Source organism: Chelonoidis abingdonii, chromosome 2 (genome assembly GCF_003597395.2).
Source record: "Chelonoidis abingdonii isolate Lonesome George chromosome 2, CheloAbing_2.0, whole genome shotgun sequence".
NCBI classification, from domain to species: Eukaryota; Metazoa; Chordata; order Testudines; family Testudinidae; genus Chelonoidis; species Chelonoidis abingdonii.
Window position 1 is genome coordinate 240731783 of NC_133770.1, and position 23123 is coordinate 240754905.

The 23123-nt window shown below is 40.4% G+C and overlaps 1 protein-coding gene across 1 annotated transcript in view; it reads left to right on the forward strand.

Moving 5' to 3' along the window:
* The window catches only part of C2H8orf34 (chromosome 2 C8orf34 homolog), a 307615-nt gene extending 299712 nt beyond the window's left edge, over positions 1-7903 (forward strand). Inside the window, exon 14 of the mRNA XM_075063069.1 lies at positions 7721-7903. Within this exon, the coding sequence (XP_074919170.1) occupies positions 7721-7728 (8 nt within the window). The 3' untranslated portion in view covers positions 7729-7903. The remainder of the gene's footprint in view (positions 1-7720) is intronic.
* Positions 7904-23123: the final 15220 nt, after the last annotated feature.

A 23123-nucleotide genomic window follows, 5' to 3' on the forward strand; every position in this document is an offset into this window, starting at 1 on the left:
CACTCGCTTAGTCAGATACTAGAAAGGATTGGGCCCTTATCTCCGAGAATTGGGTTGTGCTGTAAAGGTATGTTGGAGCCCTCAGTTAGTATCCATTCATATAAACGACTCTAGATGTGCCATAGTGAGACAAGCCAGCTGCTTGTCAGTCATTGGTAGAAAAAGCATATGACAGTGCTCTCAAGAAGTTAAACATTTATGCTGGATCAGGATGTGTTTGGTTTGATTTGGTTTTGGGGGGTTTGTTTTGTTTTTGTTTTTTAAACCTTCCTCTTTTCGAAGGTAGGTACTACTCAGCAAGAATAAGATTTGCAAAACAAGAGTCTCAGTGAAAATTATTAATTGCAATATTCATTACATGAACACAAATGCTTCCTTTAGTCAGTATTTTTATTCTCCTGCCACACTCATTGCTGGGGGAGAGTAGAACAACACACCGTAGCATAGGGTGACCAGCCAGCAAATGTGAAAAATCGAGACGGGGCGGGGGTAATAGGAGCCTATATAAGAAAAGGACCCCAAAATCGGGACTGTCCCTATAAAATCGGGACATCTGGTCACCCTACCATAGCATCACATTCTCTTCCAAAAGGTATGAATTTAAGGCAAAACCAGTCTCTCTCTCTATAGGAAACAATCTCAATGTAAAGTATGTGTGCAAAGCAGTTGCTTAACCCCTGTGTGGCATAAAAATTAGCTCCATGAAGGCCCGTCCATGGCAGTGTACAAGATATAGGAAGTGGGGAGAGCATGGCTGGGCCAAGGGAGAAATGTCAGTGCACACACCTCTCATCCACACTGTATTCCTATGAGGAATGAGTGTGTAAAGGCCAGCACAGCCTATTCTAGTCATGTTGGGCAGGAGGAGGCTCAGCAGAGCAACTTGGGGCAGACATAATCGAGCCCTTAGTTGATATCCATACTAAGAAATACCACTCTATATGTGCCATTTTGAGAGATGTCAGCTGCTTCCCCAGGTATTGTTTGACAGTCATATGTGGAATGAGACCATGACATAGTGATCTTATGAGAGTCAAATATTTATGCTGGCTCATGATTTTTTTTCTAAAGCTTCTTCTTATCAGAGTTCTCAAGGACACAGTCAAGTGAATTTGTCATGGTACAATTCCCCACTCTGAACTGTAGCATTCAAAAGATGGGGTACCAGCATGAATTCCTCTAAGCTCAATTACCAGCTTAGAACCTGTAGCGCTGCCACCAACCAGGAATTCCAGTGCCTGGTACACTCTGGTCCCCCCAAAACCTTGCCGGGGAAACCCCCAAGACCCAGATCCTCTTGGATTCTTAGACACAAGGAAGTAAACCTTTTTCCCCCTCCGTGCCTCTCCCAGGCTTCCCCTCCCTTTGGTACCCTGGAAAAATCACTGTGATTCAAACTCCTTGAATCACAAAACAGAGAGGACAATTCACCGTTCTCCCTCCTTCTCTTTCCCCCTCCCCAGACTCTTCCTGAGAGAGAAAGTAATGCCTGACACCAGATGACAAATTTAACGCGTTTCTCCCCCCTTCCTCCTTTCGCTACCACCAATTCCCTGGTGAATCCAGGACCCCATCCCCTGTGGGTCTCACACCAGAATAAAAAAAAAATTCAGGTTTCTTAAACAAGAAAAAACTTTTAATTTAAAGAGAGAAAAACAGTAAAGTTAGTCTTTGTAAATTTTAAATGGAATAGCCTACAGGTTTTTTAGCTATAGGCACTGGGGAATAACCCTACCCAGCCAAGTATACAAGTACAAAATTTAATCCTTCAGCAAAATTACGAATTTGAACTTCCTTCAGCCAAATACACAGTTAAACTCCTTCCAGCCAAATGCACATTTGCAAATAAAGAAAACGAACATAAGCTTAACTCGCTTTATCTATCTAGTACTCACTATTTTGAACTTATAAGAGCCTGTATCAGGGAGATTGGAGAGAAACCTGGTTGCACGTCTGGTCCCTCTGAGCCCCCAGAGTGAACAACAAGCAAATTCTAACAGCACACACAGAAACTTCCCTCCCTCAAGATTTGAAAGTATCCAGTCTCCTGATTGGTCCTCTGGTCAGATGACAGCCAGGCTTACTGAACTTGTTAGCCCTTTACAGTCAAAGAGATATAAAGTACTTCTGTGCTATTAACTTTTCTTATCTGTTTATGACATGAATTGTAAAACTAACACCAGTTAGGAAGACATTACGTAGCGTCACTTGTTGGAGCAGCAGAATTTTTTCCTGACAAACTATTGTACTGCAAACACTAAAGCATGTGCTTATATGCCTGCAGGACTGGGGCTGGTGGTTCTGTGGTTGCAGAGCTCATCTTATTGTTATCAGTGCCAGAAAACTTTCATAATCTTTGAAAAATGAAATGAGATATTAAAAGTTCTTTTTTGAGGGAACCAAATGTGCCCCTGAATGAATGAATGAATACAAACATTTTTAGATGTTATATAAAACAAAGGTGGGAAAGCAATAAATGAAATTTATCAGTTAAAAAGATGATAAAAAGATCCATAAAATCCTACACATAAAAAGATCCCTCATTACTCCAGGTTCCTGTCACAGTTATATAATTTTGTAGATTTCAAAGTGCAAAATGAATTCATCCTCATTGAAACTATGTGAATATCCATTATATTAACTGCCAAGAAATACCGTAACATAGATATAAATGTTTGACTTCTAGTTTAGACTTTAAAGGTTTTCCCTTTATGTTCAAATAAACATTACAAATGGGATTCTAGGCTTTTAGGAAAGATTTGTTGGCCAGTCATCATTTCCTGTAGTCTACAAAATTTTACTTCATTTATAAACAAGAAGGAAGAATATATACAGCTAAGTTTAAAAGATAACAATAAATTATTATTTATCTTGGTTGTTTGAAAAATGTACTTTGTCATACAAAAAAGGTTTGTATCAGAAGAAAAGCACAAATATAAAATACAGTGCGCTATATAAATTATAATAAAAATGTCCCAATAGCTATATATTGATAAAGCAACTCTGAGTTGTATCTGGAGAACTATCTGGTTTGAGTTACTTAAATGTAAGTTGTTTCAACAACATGTTCATTGTTAAATGATTTATCTAAAATACTAATTCATCTAAAAGCAAAGCTTTTGAGGAAATTAAAGTAGGTATAGTTTTTTTAACTAAAGAATTTAACACAATAAAGTAATGTTTTTACTGACATATTTAGGCTTAGTCACCATTAGTCAGTTTAAAAAGGTAGCCAATGTGACTAAAAGATTAAACTTTACACAAAAACACAACCAACTTTCCTTCAAATTTCAACTAAATCAAGAGGATGCCATGCATAGGCCTTGATTCACCAAAGCACACACTTAAGTTCAGTCACATGGTGAAATGATTTTTTGAGTAGAGATGTACTTAACACTTAATTTTAAGTACCTACTTTAAGCACGTTAAGTGCTATGCTGAATTGAGGGCTTAGCAAACTTGGCTACTCTAAGTAATGCCCAGGTGGCTGTGGCCCTGTGGCACCTGTGAAGATTACACTGATGCACTGGCCATATTTCCACCCTAGGAATGCCTTCAGTAAAGCGTATATGCAGTGCTGTTGTAGCCGTGTTAGTCTCAGGAGATCAGAGGCACAAGGGTGAGGTATTATCTTTTATTGGACCAATTTCTGTTGGTGAGAAAGACAAGCTTGTCTCTCTCTCCAGTAGAAGTTGGTCCAAAAAAAGATAATACCTCACTCACCTTCTCTCTTCAGTAAATCCTTTATGTGAGATTTGGAGGCTGCAGAGAGTATTCCCAGCTGGGGAGATCTGGCAGCTTTCTAGCTTCTTTGCACTACAGGAGCAGTGTAAAGGGATCAGTGCAGAGTTAAGGTTGAGCCCTATCTGTCTAGCTTTCTTGGTTCTTCTATGACAACCACCACTGTAGTAGCAGAGCACTGTCACAACAGGCAGAGATGATATTCTGTAGCCTATTATAGTTTTTGTCACATATTCTTAACTTTCCTTCACGTATGATCTCTAAGAGCTCAGTTCAAGAGACCATGAACCTCATTCTTTTTTGCCCTGCACATTGGCACCTGTACAGAGCAAATGGAAAGTAGATATGAAATGCTAACAAGTCAGAATGGTAACACCTTACATCCACTTTGCACCGGTATAAAAGACTCCATAAGGTGGATGGCAGGGGAGCATCAAACCATGTATGCATACCCTTCTGCACTGCATAAGGTCTGGACAATATCTTGGTTTCACAGCTGGCTGATTGTTTCAGCAGAAGGGTCAGATTGCCACAGAAACCAGGGAAAATTTTAAATTCTTTGTGGCCCAATATACAGAAGTGACCAGGAGGGGAAGAGTTCATGAAAAAGAGCTGATTTCCTTCTGCGGCCCTTAGTATGCTACACTTTTAAAACTTTAAATCCCCTCCAACATCTGTGTAATACATTTTACAAGACTGGCAGTTATTCTGACTCAAAGCTGCAGTAACGCCGTGCAGCACAAAGTGGGAAAGGCTTACGTTTAGGGAGAAGGAAGAGCTGGGAGGGGTTACGTTTATATATCATATATATAAAAGAAATAATTGTGGCTGAGAAACCCCTTTAGTGGAAAAATTCATGAGCTAGCACTGTTGAGTTGTAATCCCTGATCTATGAAATTGGCTGTCTATATAGCCCATGAGTAAATCACTTTGGGCTTGTCTACATTATCCACAGTATATTTAGCGGGGGGGTGAATTGCAGTTTGCATTAAAGTGTGCTGTAACTACTCTTTAGCACAAATTAAAAAGTATCTAGTTCATGTTAACATAGTCCTATTTAAAAGGTAACTATGTTAATGCAAAATAGGTACCTTTTAGTTTGGGCTAGGAGGATCTACATGGGGCAGTTATGGTCCAATTCACAGTGCAGAGACATATAGACAAGCTCATAATTTCTCAATATGCAATACTAATGTGCCCATCACTGTGGTGTCTTAAATACCATCCAACTTCTCTGTGTCTCATTTTCCCAGTCTGTAAAATGGGAGTAATATCATCTGCCGACCTCACAGGACAATTTTGAGAATTAGCTAGTTAATGTTTTGCATATTGCATTCCAAATAGAGCGCCTGATTCTGATCTTATGCTAACTTCACTGATTTCAGTTACTCATTTTTATTCTGGTGTCCTGCCACTAGTCAATGGAGAATTAGGCCCACTAGTTGCTATCTGTACAAGCATTAACTTATTGTCACCCTCTCTTATATTAGAAAATCAGACTCTTTCAGTAGTTTTAGTCACGTACCTTTCCAAAGCTGTTTCCTGCCAGAGTGACCTGATGGCATCTAAGGAAGAGATCACTCTCTGTTGGGCGTTTGACAGTTTCTCAAGCATAGTATTATAGGAATAGCCATGCTGAATCATCTTGTACAGTATCCCATCTGTAAGAGTGGCTAGTGCCTGATGCTTCGGAGGAAGGTGTAAGAGTACACATAATGGACAATTAAGAAGAAATTTGCCTTGTGAATTCCATAACCCTTGTCTACTAATGGTACGTAGATAGGTTTATGCCCTGAAGCATGAAGTATTGTATCCCTTATATCTTTTTGTCCAGTAACATTCATATAAATGCGTAATCATGTTTCAAATCCTACTTAGGTCTTGACCTCAGTAATATTTTGTGGCAGCAAGTTTCAGAGGTTAATTATGCATTATGTTACCAAAAAAAATTGAATGTTGTCTTATTCTTGTATTACGAGAGTATATAGGCATGCCCAGTTTACGTTCTTTATGCCATTCATTATTTTGCATATATCATTGTAATCTCCAAAAACTGTACAATCCTAATCTTTTCAATCTCTCCTCATGTAGAAGAGTTTCCATACCTCTAATAACTTTCATCATCTGTCTCTGGACCCCTTCTATAAGTGTCCTATCTTCTTTGAGATAGGGTGGCCAGCGTTGGGCCTGGTATATCAGGTAGGTAGGTAGAGAGATAGCTAGATAGATATGATGGAGTAAAATCATGGAAATAAGTGACTGGAAAAAACTCACTGGGGCTTTTGGTCACGACATCATTTCCCTCATCCTTCCCCCTGCCATTACAAGGCATGAAAACATTTCAGTTCAAACACAAAAGTCCTGTCTTGGCAGGCAAAAAAGGTGTTAATGCAGTTGTTTATGGGAAACCTAGGCTACAACACAGCTAATACACATTCCAACCATGTTAGCTTGCATCTTAGTGAGTATTAAAAGGGCTTTTTAATCAAGTTAAGCAATTTTGATTGCGTTAGCATGATTGAAAACCTCATCTTTTTATGTTTGTCAAGACTGGGCCAAAGTATCTTGTTAATCATCATCATAATCAGTGCCACCAATATACTAAGTATTTCAAACATAGCAAAGATTTTAGTAGTGTCATTGAATCTGGCTACATTTTATTAAAGTTGAGTCTGATGGGTGCTTATAAGAAAAACAGTTTCTAGCAGTTCTCAAACTGTGGGCCGCAACTCCAAAGTTCTTTTAATGGGGTTGGCAGGGCCAGTGTTAGACTTGCTGGGGCCCTGAGCTGAAACCAAACCCTGAGTCCCACCGCCGGTGGCTGAAGCCAAAGCTCAAGAGCTTCAGCCCTGGGCAATGGGTCTCAGACTTTGGCTTCAGACCCTGTGAAGCAGGGTTTGGTTTGTGGCTTTAGCCCCAGTCCCCAGCAAATTTAACACCAGCTCTGGGACAGCAGGGCTTGGGCTTTGTCTTCAGCCCACATGGCAGATGCAGGGGGATGGGTCCTGTAGTAATTTTTGTTGTCAGAAGAAAGTCACGGTGCAATGAAGTATGAGAACCGCTGAGTTAAACTTAAGGCAAAGATGAAAGAAATTAATGAAATAAATATAAGGTTAATGTGCAGTAAGGACTTAGCTAGTATTTCACAGGTGTTATTTCTGTTGTTATGCATTCTGTTGAATACTCATGTACAAAGCTGAATAGAGTCATATGTAAAATCCACAGCTACTCCTTGAGAAAGAGAAAAATAAACATCTTGTTACAAGTATGTCAGGTTGGTTATCTCCAACTAAAGTTGTTCGTTCGTGTGGCACTTCCTTGGGTCCAACAGATGAGTAGTGTAGTTGTGCGTGCTCAAAAGAATTGGATAAATATGAAATCAGTGTACTTTGCTAGTTCTTCTGGTGCTTAGTAGAGTTGGGAGAAGGCTGGTAAAAAAAACCTTCAGGGATATTCACTCAAGACTGCATGTGAATTTGGTTTGAATGTCCCTCTTATGCGATGGATCCTGCCACTCGATCTTCACAAGCAGATCCATTTGCAGGAACACTCATATCTTTGCTTTCTGTGATACTTTAGTTACCAGCAATGTTTGCAGAAAACAAATATCAAAGTTGCATGGACGTGTGAGCATTTGTGGAAACTGAATTTTAAATTTGCACTGGTAAGCATTCACCCTGAAGCTGCATGGTGGTTGCTCATTCAGTCAGGAATAGAAACAATGTCATATGATTTATTTGATTAATTACAATTAACCAACTCATCTCAGGCTTCTTACACTGCACGCTAGTCATGATTCATCAATAACATTAAAACATTGTTACATGTACATCACTCCATTTTAGGTCACAGTATTCTATTTGGAAATATGGGAAATCCTGCATAATATAGCAAACACAGTAAAGATCGAGATTTCTCATTCTATTTTTGTATATAATGGTTTCAGCACTACTTTCTTGTTTTGTGTTTATTTTCACAGGTTTGTGAAATCAGTGGGAATATTGAAGACTTTAATTAAAACAAAATCATAATGATCAAACCTACACCTGAAGATCTGTTTTAGTTTACATATAATGATTTAAATAGTTATTTTTATAATATCAACAATACTTAAATGGAATTATTCTGTGTGGATGCTTTAATGCACCGAATCAGATTACTAACTATGGCACAGTGTCCTTAGGTAAAGAAGGTTTACTGTCACTTTTGAATACATAGTTAGTATAATGTTTTTTGTTCAGTTTATATCCCTGTTATTTTGGAGTGACATTTGATATATTAAACTTTGCCTGATCAAAACAAACTTTGCTTAAAGATTTATGTATTTTAACTTGTCTAAGGTTTTCTACTCCTTATATTTTTGTAATCTTTTCTCATTTTTAGATTAATAAACATTAAAGCATTCACCCACATCTATCAATATGTAAGTCCTGTTCAAGTCTCTCAGAGAGCTAGTTGCTCACCATAATCACCTGGAGAGAGGCATAGGCAGGGAAGAAAGAGAGTGGTAAGGAAGGGAGATGTAGCAGAAACAGGTGTTGCCTATGTCACACAGCTTTGTACTGAGTTTATCTACTTTGTTCTTAAAAAATAAACACAGATTCTGTTAAAATGGAATACACACATGAGGAATGAAACATGCATGCCAAAAATAAAGCACTACGGGAATTTCATGTAGACAATGAATTTTATTTACCCATATAAATTACTGAAACAAATTATCTGTTTTAAACAAGTTAATTGGTGTAAGCTGCTTGTTTGGAATTTTAAGACATGTCTGCGCACAAATATCAAATTAAGGGATGTGATGATGAGTACATTTATGGGTCTCATTTAGCTGTTGATTCTGTTAAGCATATTTGCAGCTTGTTTTCTTTTGTCTTCTGTTAGATTCAGTTGTTTCTGTATCTTAGCCATAATTGTATAATGAAACTGCTTGCAACTGTTACAAAAACAGACTGTAACCACCATCTGTTTAAGAAATAAAAATGAATTCCCTATCCTTAACACTCAAACAATATGGTATATTGGTTGTTTTTTTTTTGCCTTGCTCGAACACATGGAATGCTGGCAGGTAGCAGACCAGACCACATGGAAGATCATGCTAGAAAATGTTCCTGACTCATAGATATTTTGCTTTATGAACCATAATACCTCTGGCCCCAATCTTGCACTGAGCTATGCACAGGTAGACTGATGGCCCAATGGAGTCTATCCCTGCCCCACCCAGTGCTCATTGCAGGACTGGGACCTTTATACTTATCCCTAGGTCATGAAGAAAACTTGGTTACACAGTACACACTTGAAATATGCTTGGAAGTAAGTGTGTGTGTCTGTGAGTGTGTATGCATAAACACCGACTCTCTGGTTTCCCCCTCCTGCCCAGCACCTCCTATCTGCTGGCACCTCACCAATCAACTCCTCCTCCCTTGCTCCAAGTGCCTTCCGCCTGCCACAGTCAGCTGTTCCGTGGTGTGCAGGTGGCACTGGAGGGGAGGAGCAGGGACAGGGAGCACTCAGGAGAGGGGGTAGAACTGGGCAGGAAGAGGCAGGGCAGGGATGGGGGCTTGGGAGAAGGGGTGGGGGTGGGGCCAGGGGTGCAGTGGAGGGGGGGATTGAGCACCCCTGGGGCCGCAGAGGAAGCTTGCACCTGTATGTGTATATGCCTACTGAATGGTCTGGGATAACCCCATTTCTAATATTTATCTTTGTGCCTATCACTGTTTGCCCATTACATACAAGTTAAAACTAACAAGGCTTTGGTTTATTTAAGGAAAGGTGGTGGAGAATGATGACAGGATTTTCACCCTCCCATTCAGAACTTGTCTGTAATGTTGTGGAATTGTCACATGAGAGCACATTAGAATCCAGCCTCTTTGGCAGTCTGTTGGCTCCAAGAACTGCTTTACATTGTAAGAACTGAAGACATGTTTGGGTGGGTTGTTAAAATGGCTGGGGTGTGAGTGGTTTATGTTTTCAGGGAGGAAGTCTCCTGGATGCGAGAAAGAAAGGCAGGCTTATGCATCTTGGTGTGGCACAGCCAGATAATAGTTTAAAAGATCGTACTTCGTATACATCTGGTAACCGAATCCTAATCTATTAGGATGAATTCAACTTGCCCAGGTCCTTAGGCACTGGGAGTAAATTTCAACCACCTCAGTACAAATAATTAACTCCAATAAAGCTATTGGCCAATTCAACGCAGTTATACGGGAAGAGAACAACACTTCCTAGAGACGTGGTGGCACAATGCTGGACTCTGCAGCAAATGCAGCTTCATGTATACTGGTGTTTTGTTGAAGCCTAGGCTCCTGCATCATGTGGTGATTGTATATTATATTTATCTTTCATTGTTGTTTAAAAGCAGTTTTCTAGAACCTTGAATGCATAGAAGATTAGGGTTGGAAGAGAGCGAGGAGGTTCATCTTCTCACGCTCGCACCCCCCTGCTCAATAGCAGGACCAACTCCCAACTAAATCATCCCATCCGGGCTTTATGGTCTCAGTAGGATTCAGGCCGTAAAAAATCTTCTAAGAATCAATTTGAGCACCTTTGAGGAGAGGCAAAGCTGCTCAGGAACACGTCAGCCATTGGATTCACAAGGGTTAAGTCATCCTTTGATCTAACCTCAATTGCCTTCTATGAATGAGTGAACTGGCTCTGTGGATGATGTTTGAAAAGCAGTGGAACGTGTTATTCCTTGACTTTAGAAAAGCTTTTTGATATGGTCTTCCACAGTATTCTTGGCCAGCTAAGTTAAAGAAGTATGGGCTGTTTATGATGGACTGTAAGGTGGCCTACGAAGCTGCTAGATGCATCGGCTCAACAGGTGTGATCCCATGGCTCCATGTCATAGTTGCAGCTGTATCAAGCGGAGTGCCCAAGGGTCGGTCCTGGGACCCGGTTTTTGTTCAATTCTCAATTAATGATCTGGAGGCTGCGTGGACTGACCCTCAGGAAGTTTGCAGAATACAACTAAACTGGGAGGAGATGTAGATTGCTGGAAGGGGTAAGGATAGGCACAATACAGAAGGAACGCTAGCAATTAGAGATTGGGCCAAAGAAATTTGATGAAGGTTCAGCAAGGACAACGTGCAGAGTCCGCACTAAAACGGAAGAATCTCATGCACTGCTTACAGAGACTAGAGATCGAGTGGCTAGGCAGCAGTTCTGCAGAAAAGGAACCTACAGGGGTTAGCAGTGGACAACGAAGCTGGAGATGAGTCAAAACAGTGTGCCCTTGTTGCCAAGAAGGCTAAATAGCATTTTGGGTGTATTAAGTAGGAAGCCATTGCAGTAGCTCAGGGACGTGATTCATTCCCTCTATTCGGCATTGGTGAGGCTCATCTGGAGTACTAATGTCCAGTTTTGGGCCCACACTACGAGAAGGATGGGCAACAAAATTATTAGAGGTCTGGAGTACATGACTTATGAGGAGAGGCTGAGGGACTGGGGTTTATTTAGTCTGCAGAAGAGAATAGAGTGAGGTGGGATTGATCGCAGCCTCACTACCTGAAGGGGTTGTTTCCATAGAGGATGGAGGCTCAGCTGTTCTAGTAGTGGCAGATGACAGAACAAGATGGCAATGGTCTCAGCTTGCAGTGGGGAGGTCTGGGTTGGATTTAGAAACACTATTCCACCTCAGAGGTGGTGAGCACTGAAATGGGGTTACCTAGGGAGGTGATGGATCTCCTTCCTTAGAGGTTTTTAAGGTCAGGCTTGACAAAGCCCTGGCTAGGATGATTTAGTTGGGGATTGGTCCTGCTTTGAGCAGGTGGTTGGACTAGATGACCTCCTGAGGTCCCTTCCAACCTTGATACTCTATGATTCTATGGCGATTCCACCTTCCACCATCTCCCTAGGTTAACCCATTCCAGTGCTTCACCACTCTCCTACTGAAATAATGATCTGAAATCATGATCTGACTGACCCTACAGTTTCAAAACCAGAAGGCAAATAAATAGAGCCTTATCTTAAAAAGAAAAGTAAAATATAAAATAAATAAATAAGTATCTCCTGATTTTTAACCAAATCTCATAATTGTTGACTCTTTTGGTGTTGGCAAGCCCCTCTGTACATGCAGCAATCAAGATGTCCTAACCTTGGCCCATAAAACCAGGTACCCAAGCAATCACTGCCCCTTGGTATTCTGACTGCAAACAAGCTGTCAGCAAGGCTTAATGAGTCATTAGAGCTGTCTGGAGGAATCATGAGATACTTAGTAGACAACAAGCACCTAGGTCCATATGTATAAACAGCAGCTGGGAAGGCTACACAGAAGGTGTGTGTGAGACAAGCTGGGGGAAGGCTTATTCATTTTGTTTGGCCTTTTGGCTTCAGGAAGCAGTTTCCATTTGCCAGTTGTTTATTAAATCAATGGTGCCTCCATGCTGCTTAAACTGAACGGAGACTTACTTGTGCAATTCTGCTTTTTGCTGCCACTACCCTCGCTGGTTTGTTGCAGTGTTAAGGTGCTTTTTTATTTCTACAACCAAGCACCCAAAGCTAACACTCAGTGCTGCACAATGAATGTGCCTCTTCCTAGCAATATACAGAAGGGACTAGGAACACTTTTTTCATATATATACTTATCAGCCAAAGCTGAAGCCTAAGCTGCTTCTCCCAATGGAAAAAGAGCTCTGCTAAGTAGAAATATCATTCTCCTAGCAAAATGCTATGAAAAGCTGGATTTACTAGCCTTTTTAATACAGCAGGTGAGTACATAATATCAATAATATATTCTAGCAAGAAAAATACCACTATAATAAGGAACTTGTATAGAAAAATTATATAGGCACAATAAATGTCTAAATGTATGAAAATGCCATAGCCTGTCCTGCAAGCAGCTGTCTTTCTTTCCAAACACCTGTTAAAACAAAAGTATTTTTATTTTACAGCATGTATTTTTACTCAGCTGCATTTCTTCTTTAAGAGCTTCTTGCCATTGATGAACTATCTGAATAATCATTAAAACATCCTTCAAGTGTCCCTATTAACTTCAACAGTGTTAAAGCAGTGATAAACTCCTTCTGTGTTGCCTCACTTTGAGTAGTTAACATCGCCTGGCAGGGGTTTTTTTAAGTAACTTATTTCCCCAGTCTTCATCTTTAAGGATTTTAGGAGTGTGTGGAAGAGAAATAGGAAAGAAAGTTCTTTGAAGAACTTAGAGTGAGAACGATTTCTTTCTGAAATGTGTTTATTTTGTGGAAATCTCCCCTGAGCAATTTCTTGTCATGAAATCCATGCAAAATGTTAAAAAAAAAAAAAAAAAATTAAATCATTCATTCACTGATTCCTAGATTCAAAGGCCAGAAGTGACTATTGTGATCATCTAGTCTGACTTCCTATGTAACACAGGCCAGAGAACTTCCCCAAAAATAATTATTAAAGCATATCTCATAACAAACATCCAATCTTGATTTAAAATTACAGTGATGGAGAACTCACCATGACCCTTGGTAAATTGTTCCAATGATTATGCATTCAATGTGTTGTTCACATACAACAATAACAATGGCCTTTTATGAATGTGCTTCGTAGAAATCACTCTTGATTCATAATTTGTCTCTTGCTTCTGAGGCAGGAATTGCTACAGAGAACTGAAACAATTTTAGTTGTGATTAACTAAAGAACAGCATTCAAAAATTCTAAGAGGTTCTTTGACCAGGTCTTCTGGAAGAATCATAGCTGAGATGTAGCATTCTGATGATGGGAAGATAAAAATGGAGTCATGAGATGGGATTTGATATATACCTATTATTAAAGGTCCATAGACAATGTGTGAAATCCTGACCTGATTGAAACTGATAGCAAAATTTTCACTGATTACAGTGAGACAATGATTTCACCCAATATTTTTATTTACAGAAGTGCCACATTTATTATTATTTTATTAGATAATAGGTGTAAGAGAATAATCTTAGTTTCTAATTGGCTTTCCAGTGGGAACATCTGAAATGACATTGATCCTAAGAGACATTAAACAGCAGTGAAGACTCAGAATTAAGTTGAGGTTTCTGTTTTTTGAGTATGTATGATTTGAAGACTGAATCTAAGTAACCTTTGAGGGAGGAATATTAATAGAGTACCTGGAGCAATCCAAAGTCCAGCTGAAGCTCTCCTAAGGTTTGGGGAAATGAAGTACTCCCTCCCAGACATCTTGTTAACTGAAGCCAACAAGAATGTGTAAGAATTTGACTGGTCCACCTAGTCAGAAATGACTCAATTCTAGAGTACATTAATCAAGGATTATGCCTGAAATAAACTTTAAATGGGCAACAGATTTGGCAACAATGTTAAATCATTTAATGAAGGGAGGGGTGTTATTGCTAAATTCACACCTGACAAAGAAAGAAACCTTTAAATCTAGAATCACTTTCGCTACCCAGTTGCTGATAGCAGGAAGAAACCTCATTATACCTTAATTATAGACTTGAGTTATAAAATATCTGTCACAATAACTTCAATTTCTGTTATATTTTCTAATAATTTGATGCAAAATTCAAACTAGCTACAGCATAGATTTTAAAACATAATACTTGCTGATTTGTCATTTACCATGGAAAACTGAGTTTAACTAACTTAATCTGACTTTTCTGCTTAAAAAAGCATAAAACAAGTTCTAATGTGAATAATGGCAACAATAAACCCCCAACTCCCCTATCTGACAACTTCTAACATGCAGTATCAAATAAAAACTGGCATCTCTTCCCAGTTGCTGTACTGGAATTTAGGTTCAATCTGCACAGAGCACATGCACCTCTGGTTATATTTTAACATACAAAATTGATGTAAATGAATATGAAATACATCTGACCTGTGTTTAGCTCTTTGGGAGCTCTGGAGATTTAGTTAGGTAACGTCATGCTTTCATTTGGCTGTATTGCGAGAAAATTTGGAGGGTTAACAATATTTTCTTACCACTGTAATTGTTCAAATACATTCTTCAAGCCTTTGCAGAGTAATTCTATGGCAGAGTCAGGTTTTCATTATTTGAGACACTGTCCACAAACGTCTCCTTGTTTTATGGACAGATAAACGGTGCTATGCTTTCTGAGTGTTATATTGGGTAATGAAGAATGAGATCATGAAAACAGTCATCTCAGTTCCCTAGATGTGACTTTAAAACAAGACTTAGAACACAGAAAGCGCCTGATTCCAACCATTGGCTTGAGTCTCCCCTTTATGCTATAGCATTGTTGAGAGTTACGTGGGGGCAACAAGAGAATAGACCCTGCTCAGTGGTATAGTGCCAGATAGAATGTATGCTCTCCCCCTGATTTTCTATGATTCATGGCTGAAAATGGTGCACTGTTTCATCTGCAAGGGTTAAACCTAGAGGAGTCCTGGTCTCCTAGAGCTCACGCATCTCTGCCTGATGAAGTGAGGACTCCCATCAGACAGGAAATGGGTCTGGGCCTCCCATCCTATTCCATCAGGGGCAGCAACAGCAGCAGCTGATCAGAAAAGAGACATCCCAGGTAGTGTTCCCTATTCAGCTCTTCTTTGCAGGCAGATTTGTCATCCTGCTGATGCTCCACAATTATTGAAATGCTTTAGGAATGGTAGTAAATATTTCTATAATAATAGTGTTTAAAGGTCCCAAATGCTGACTAGGAGCCCATTGTTCTGGGTGCTGTACAAACATAGAAAAGAAACAATCCCTGTCCTGAAGGGCTTCTACTCTAAAGATACAAACATGAAGGAAAGGGCGTGGACATACAACATATAAACAAATGAATATGGTGAAGAATTGACACTACATTGTTAGTTAAATCCTGCATGTGTTCTTATTTATTTAATCCCCCAATGTACAGGCAACTGCAATGGGTCTTTCAGACTTTCCAGCAAAGAAACCCCCAGACTCATTGATGTTTCTACATCAACCCCGACCCTCCTATCCTGGTAAAGATGGAACAGCAGGGATATTCCCTACCTCACTCCATACACTGCACACATATGCATGGACTTTTGCTTGGAGGTTTATGGGCTACTTGGGGACATGATCTCCTTTTAGAGACATTTCTTCTCCTGTCCTGATTCTCTTCCTCTTGTTACGACACAAAATGATGCAACCCTCCATAAAACTGAGTTTGAGTTGGGTTGCTACCCAAAAGTACCAGGGTGAAATCCTGGCTCCACTGAAGTCATTGAGAGTTTTGCTGTTGACTTCAGCGGAGCCAGGATTTCACTCACCATTGTCCATCAGAATTGCTGAAGAGAGACAAGGTGGATGAGGTAATATCTTTTATTGGATCAGCTACTGTTGGTGAGAGAGACAAGCTTTGGAGAGCTGCTCTTCAAGTCTGGAAAACTTATTCAGACTGTCACAAGGTGGAACAGATTGTTTAGCATAAGTAGTTAACATATATTTCAAGGGACCATTCAAGGGGAAGTGGCCCATTAACACCCTTCCACTCACCAGGAGGAAAGGAAGAAAGGGAAAGTTATTAGTGGATTATAGATTGTTGTAATAAGCAACAAATCCAAGAGGTATTTTTTATAGGCTACGCAACTTGTCAGTCACTGCCAGGAAGGGCTAGTGCTCTGGAGGCCGTGCATGTTGCTGCTAGCAGAAGTCCTGGCGCAGGCACTGGAAACCAAATATGAGGAAAAATAAAAAGGGCCAATCAGACCTACCCATTTCAGTCACAACTGCATCTAAGCAGGACATGAGGAATTTGTGGGTAAATTCCAAAAACTTGCCAAAAATTCTCCCTGGGGACAGAGAAGTTTAGTCATTCAAAATCTCTCCATATATGCCTCTCGAAGTCATTCCGTCTCTATTGATGTGTGTAATCCAATGCCTATGCGTTCACAGTTCTCGGTTTAATAAGTATGGGGCCCTCCAGAGCAACTTGGAACTCCTATTCCCTTTAGTTACACTACTTTGTTGTGTCCAGAACACATTATCTACCTGGGTGATTGAACAGAGATCCTACATAATTGAAAACACCTTCCTAGTGCTATTTATTGAAAACAGCTAATAGGCTTGCCTGGGGCATATGAATACATAAGCCTTTGGGGAAAGACATCAGCATCAACCTCAGCTGTGATTTCACATCCGCTGTTTCCTAAGGCAGTTTAGGGGAGGCTGAAGCTAAAACTCTTCCAGTCAAATCACAGCCAAGATCCCTCTATGGTGTATATCCACTCTTTCCTTTATAAGCAAATTAATTCAGACCATAACAAATTAAACATTGTCTTCTGACACTTATTTTGTATAATGAATGTTCGTATGAGGCCGTACCAAATTCTATTCTTCTAATGTTGGAACATTTTGACATTTCCACCTTTCTAGACATGACAGGGCAATGGTAAGTCTTTCTGAAAAAATAGGGTTTGTATCCTGCCAGTTTGAAAAATCATGTAAGAGGAATACTTGCAGCAGGGTGGATATTTTTATTCCTAATAACATCAAATCAATCATCTTTGACTAGAATATTTTGATTTTGGACATAATCTAATTATATGTGGAAAGCACACAGTCACATCTCATTTAACCCACATCTAAGTCGATAAGATGGAGTTTAATAAGTCCTATGTAGTATTTTAAAATAAGTTAACTTCATGTTTTTCTTTGCTAATCTGGTAATAAAGTCTGAAATCTGGCACAAATGTCACTTAAAGTTGCAGAGTTGTAGCCGTGTTAGTCTGTATCAGTAAATACAAGGAGTCCTTGTGGCACCTTAGAGCACGAAAGTTTATGCCCAAATAAATGTGTTAGTCTCTAAGGCCTGGTCTACACTACGTGTTTAAATTGATTTAAACAATGTTAAATCGATTTAACGCTGTACCCGTCCACACTACAACGCTCTTTATATCGACATAAAGAGCACTTTATATCGATTTCTGTACTCCTCCCAGACGAGAGGAGTAGCGCTAAAATCGATATAAACATATCGAATAGTTGTGGGCGAAATCGACGTTATTGCTCTCGGCGTATCCCACAGTGCACCACTGACCCTACTGGACAGCACTGAATCGGATGCAGCGGGCAGGTAAACAGGAAAAGCCCCGCACACTTTGAATTACATTTCCTGTTTGTCCATGTGGAGCCCTAATCAGCACAGTGGCGATGCAGTCCCAAATACAAAAGAGCTCCAGCATGGACCGTACGGAGATACTGGATCTGATCGCTGTATGGAGAACAAATTGTTCTATCCAGCTCTGTTACAGAACATGGAGCCAAGCGTTCGAAAAATCTCCAGGCTACACAGTGCTGCGTGACAAGCGTAACGGAAGCAGAGATCAATGGACGCTCATGGAGGGAGGGGTACGAGGACTCAGCTATCCCACACAGCAGTCTCCTGAAAGTATTTGCATCTTGGCTGAGCCCACAATGTTGTAGTTCAAACACAGTGTCTGCGTGGTTCAGGAATAGCTCCTCAGTTTCTTCCCCCCACCACCACGTGAAGAAAGGGAAGAAATCATTCTGACTTCTTTCAATGCCACATGTGTACTGAATGTGCTGGTAAACGCGATGCTGCGGCAGTGAGAGCATATTCGCTCTCTCCCCTCTTGTGGCAGATGGTGCAGTAGACTGGTAACGTCCTCGATAACCCCTGATGTCCAATGCTTGTTAACTGATATGGGGCACCTGGAAAAACAGGAATGATCCTGGTCGACTCCCAGTAGATAGGACCGAACGCTAGTAACCGTCTTCATATAGCAACTGGGGGCTGAGCTTCAATCGCCCTCCTCTTCCGTGTAAGAAAAGATTCTGTACTCCTGACGTCACAGCAGCAGGCATGCTGGGCCCTCTCCCTGCACCGACTTATGTCCTGCTAGGACTGTCACCCCCCCCCCCCCCCCCCCCCCCCCCCCCCCCCCCCCCCCCCCCCCCCCCCCCCCCCCCCTATGCCCGGAGGCTGCCTCCCCTCATTTTTTTACTCACTAAGTTCTGTTCTTATCTGCATTCTTTATCACTTCATGACAAAATGGGGGGGACACTGCCACAGTAGCCCAGAGGTGGGGTGAGAGGGGAAGCATGGATGGGTTGTGAGGGCGCACCCCCTGTGAATACTGACATGAGCAGCGTGCTCTGATACACTTGGTCCTCTAGTACACTATGCCCCCATTCTAGCAGGACTACTTATTTTTAGAAACCATAAGGGCGATTGACTTGGGCAGCTTCCGTTGCTTTTGCTCCATCGGCTGAGTCGCAGGGCACTCATGATAGCGCAGACGTACAGAGGGGGAGAGAACACCGTCATCTCTGCCATTACCGGCAGTGGAACAGTACAGAACGACTGGTAACCATCTCTGTATTCATGCAAAAATGAATTGTGCTGTGTGCGCTGGCGTATCGCCTCTGTTGCGGCATCCAGTACACTAATGTGCGAGAAAAAAAAAAAGCTGAACGGGCTCCATGTTGCGTGCTAGGCGTCTGCCAGGGCAATTCCAGGGAAAAATGGCGTGAAAGGATTGTCCTGTTGTTTTCGGGAAGAATGCTGACGACATTTACCCAGAACCTGCGACAATGATTCAAGCCCCAGAATTCCAAGGGGCGGGGGAGACTGCGAACTATGGCGATAGCTACCCACAATGCAACGCTTCAGAAATCGACGTTAGCCTCGGACCATGGACGCACAATGCCGAATTACTGTGCCTAGCGTGGCCACATGAAATCGAATTTATAATATCAGTTTTATAAACCGATTTTAGCTAATTCGATATTATTGCATAGTGTAGACGTGGCCTAAGGTGCCACAAGGCCTTCTCGTTGGTTTTACTTAAAGTTGCATTTCATTTAATCTCCCATTGTGCCCTCAGAGATAGGCACGCTGACAGTGGATGAGAGATTACTAGTAATAAGAACATGCAAATAATGGATTTTTGGGCCAGGGGCAAAAAATTTTTTTTAGTAGTTTGGGTCAACTGTAAATGATATTTACCTGAATTTTTGGTGAATTGAAAAAGTGAAAAGAATTTCATTTTAATTTGACTGTTTTTTATATTTTTGAACTTTTCTAATTGAGGGAAATTTGAAAACAAAAGGTTATTTCAACCTGAAAGATTGAAATGTTTCATTTTTAAAATGTCAGAATGAAACATTCTGCTTTTATCAGGTTTTGTTTTTGTTTTTGTTTTTGTTTGATTGGTTTGGTTGGGCGGTTTTGGCTGAGCTGATTCAGGAAATGTTTCAGTGTCACTGAATCTGTACTTTCCACCAATTCTTAAAAAATTGTGCCTGGTGTGACCCAATTAGCAGAGGACACGAGATTCATAGGGTTTTACAGGGATCCTCTGGGTTGGAGATCTGGACTGAAGGATGGCATGTGGGATCTCCACTGAGAGCAACTAGCCCACTGATCATCATAATCATTGCAATATATATATGGATAATATTTAAGGTGTTATGTATATGTATTGAAAATTATTTTCTTAAGCTCTTGAAGTTAGGTCACCTCCTGGCGACCTGCCTTATCTCAGAAATGTTCCTTTCAGACAGGAGGTAACAGATGCCTGTCTCTGGCCATTTGGGTATTGTATTCCCCACACTGTATACCTATTTGCATTCTAAGGCAGTTGCAGAATGAGAGATTGTGATATCTGCAATAAAGGAAATCTACAAGATGAAATGAATAGCAGGTTGGGATTCGTATATCTTGGGAGGTAAACATAATGGATGCTTCACCTTGAAGGCAAGCTGACAGCGTGTCTGTCTCATGAAACAGTTACAGTCAACCTGGCTATAAAGGATGGTCACACAACCTGGCTGTAAAGTGATTTTGGGTGAGCAACATTCTGTAAGACCTAATTCTCTAGTTAATTAAGTCTAAGCCCTAGACTGTGTCTTTATGGTTTTATTTCATATGTAATATTTATTTCCAATAATTCCACTTGCTACTACTTTAATACCCAAGCTTTGTTAAATAGACATATATTTGATTTCACAATAAACATATCAAAGTGCTGTGAATTAAATGGATCTGAGGTGGAACTGGTAAACTGGGATGTGCTGTTTCTTTGGAGGCAGCAAATCTCTAAATGCTTCAAGTGTCCAGCAGCTGGATACTCCTGGGAGACACTTGGAGGACTTGAGGATTGAGGTGTGCCAATCACTAACCTCTTAAGTGACTGTGAGGCCTAGAGGGGAGTGCATGTGTTATCTATGGGGGAAGTTGGGGAGCTGACCCATAGCAGGTATAGACCAGGCTTCCAATACTAAGGGCAAATGGTAGCAAAGAACCTCAGAACCCTGGGCACCGCTAAGAAGTGGCACATCCAGCTCTAGTGTTAAAGAATAAGCTTTAGAGAATGTGTGGGGCATCAGCAAAGCCTTTTGCTTAAATGGTGCATTCCTTCTACTGTGCAACTCAAATAGGCCTTCTAACAATGTGTGTCTGTTACTTTGCTGCTACTAAAGCAAATCCACTTTAAAGTCCTTCAAATGTGTCCATCACACCAGAAACCCGCTGAGATGTGGTTAGTTCCTGCCCACATTCAAATAGTGGGAGCGTTGCCAGTCATATCAATGGGTGAAAGACTAGAAGCCACTGAAATAGATTCCTGTGTTCTCTGTCTCTCCATTAGAACAATATTCTATCAATTTCTGTTTTTGTATTATACCAAGTGGTAAATCTATGTAAAAATCTAGTAATTCTTCCAGCATTTTTAATAGGCTTCTGTTCAAATGTCCCTAAGGTATTTTCACATAGGATGATTCAACTCCTCCAGGGACAGAATTAAACTTGTTTTGGTTGGTAGCAATGCCCTTCAGCAATTCCACACTGCTGCCATATTGAGGGATTAGCCACAGTCTTGCTGAGAGCCATCATTTCAGGGTGACCTAGTGCCACAAAGTAAAGTTCTTAATCTGATAGTCCCAATGCTCCCTTTGCTTGATGAGCTTGGAGGTCATCATTCTTGGATGTTTATTAAATGCCACCTGAAAGTTTTAATTATTCTATCATGAAAGCTACTTTGGTGGCATTTATTTTCCTTGGGAGAACATGAAAATATATTAATTATGAGGTGAAATTTTTTTCATTATGAATATCTGACCCTCCACCCGCCATATTGAAAGATGAGTTTATCCAGTTCATATATGAATTTTCCAGTTGAGGCGGATACCCAGAGCCAACTTTAGCATTTTTGACTGTTCCAGGGAATCAGTAATTGGTTTCCACCTTTGCCCGCAGTGTAACTATATCCTGTCTACCATGGGATTTCGGGAGAGGTAGGAAGCTGATTCTTTGGTATAGACCTGAAATTTAGAGTGACTCATTTTACATAAGAGGAGCAGGCATGCCAGGGGCATCTTTAGGTCCCTTCACCCACCCACCCTGCCCCCAAGTGTTTGCTGAGGTTTCTTGTTTCTCTCAGCACAGGTGGCTTTTTCAAATGGAAGCTGAGATTCTGCTTTTTTTTTTCTAGTTCATCCAAGCCTGAGTATCACAAAGCTGAAAAAAAATCTGTGAAAATGGCCAGAAACGTCTTTTGTTTCACTATCCACTCAAAGTGTTACACTGCTGATGTAGTACTGGCAGAATAGTCAGAAAGCAGTAACCCACTATAACCCACTATTGTCCCTGTTTGTTTTGTGCAAGGGGCATATTTATGGGAAAAATTAAGACAAGTTCATCATACAATCTGTGTAAAAAGGTCTATTTCCTTTTGTGTGTGGGAGAAACTATTGAAACATTATTGTGCTCAAATATCCTATAACATCTGAGGAAGAAGAAACCATTTTGACAGTAATAGTGACGGTGTAAACTCCACTTTTCACTAAGAGGAGGATATTCGTTTTCTACATTACTTTAGGGTACTGATTTTATTACACAGTTTTGTTTCTGTGTTCCCAAACATTTCATTTTCAGAAGTTTTAAGGACACTAACAAAAATATTTAAAAATTAAGAATTTTCCCTTAATATTTATATTTGCTTGAAGCTGAAACTGTTTCTTTAGTAAAATATTCCCTTTTATTGTATGTATTTGTTGGTTTGTATTTAATAATGATTGGAATGCTGATGTATTTTAGAGGGTTGTTTTTTTTTTTAAAGCGAGAACAAACAAAACTGCAGGAAACTTTGCAAACGATAAAATAAAGATATTTAATCTCCCAATTTCAACAGTGTCTCTGTAATATATTTTTGTATGAGAGGCTGAGAAATTAGTTTTGTTATACAACCTAGCACAGAAACAAAACAAGCAGCCCCTTTTGACCCTTTTGAAAAGTGATTGTATAATTCTAGTGATGACAGCCGGCAGCATTCTTTGATTTATAGCAGAGCAACTTTCATTTAATATTCACCACATGGCAATTTTCACCACCTACATTGTTCAAGACCCATGTCAGTCACACACAAAGCAGTGAACCGTATTCCCAAGCAATTCCACTAAGACAGAGGATGCTGCGGTGTGGCATGATGATTGA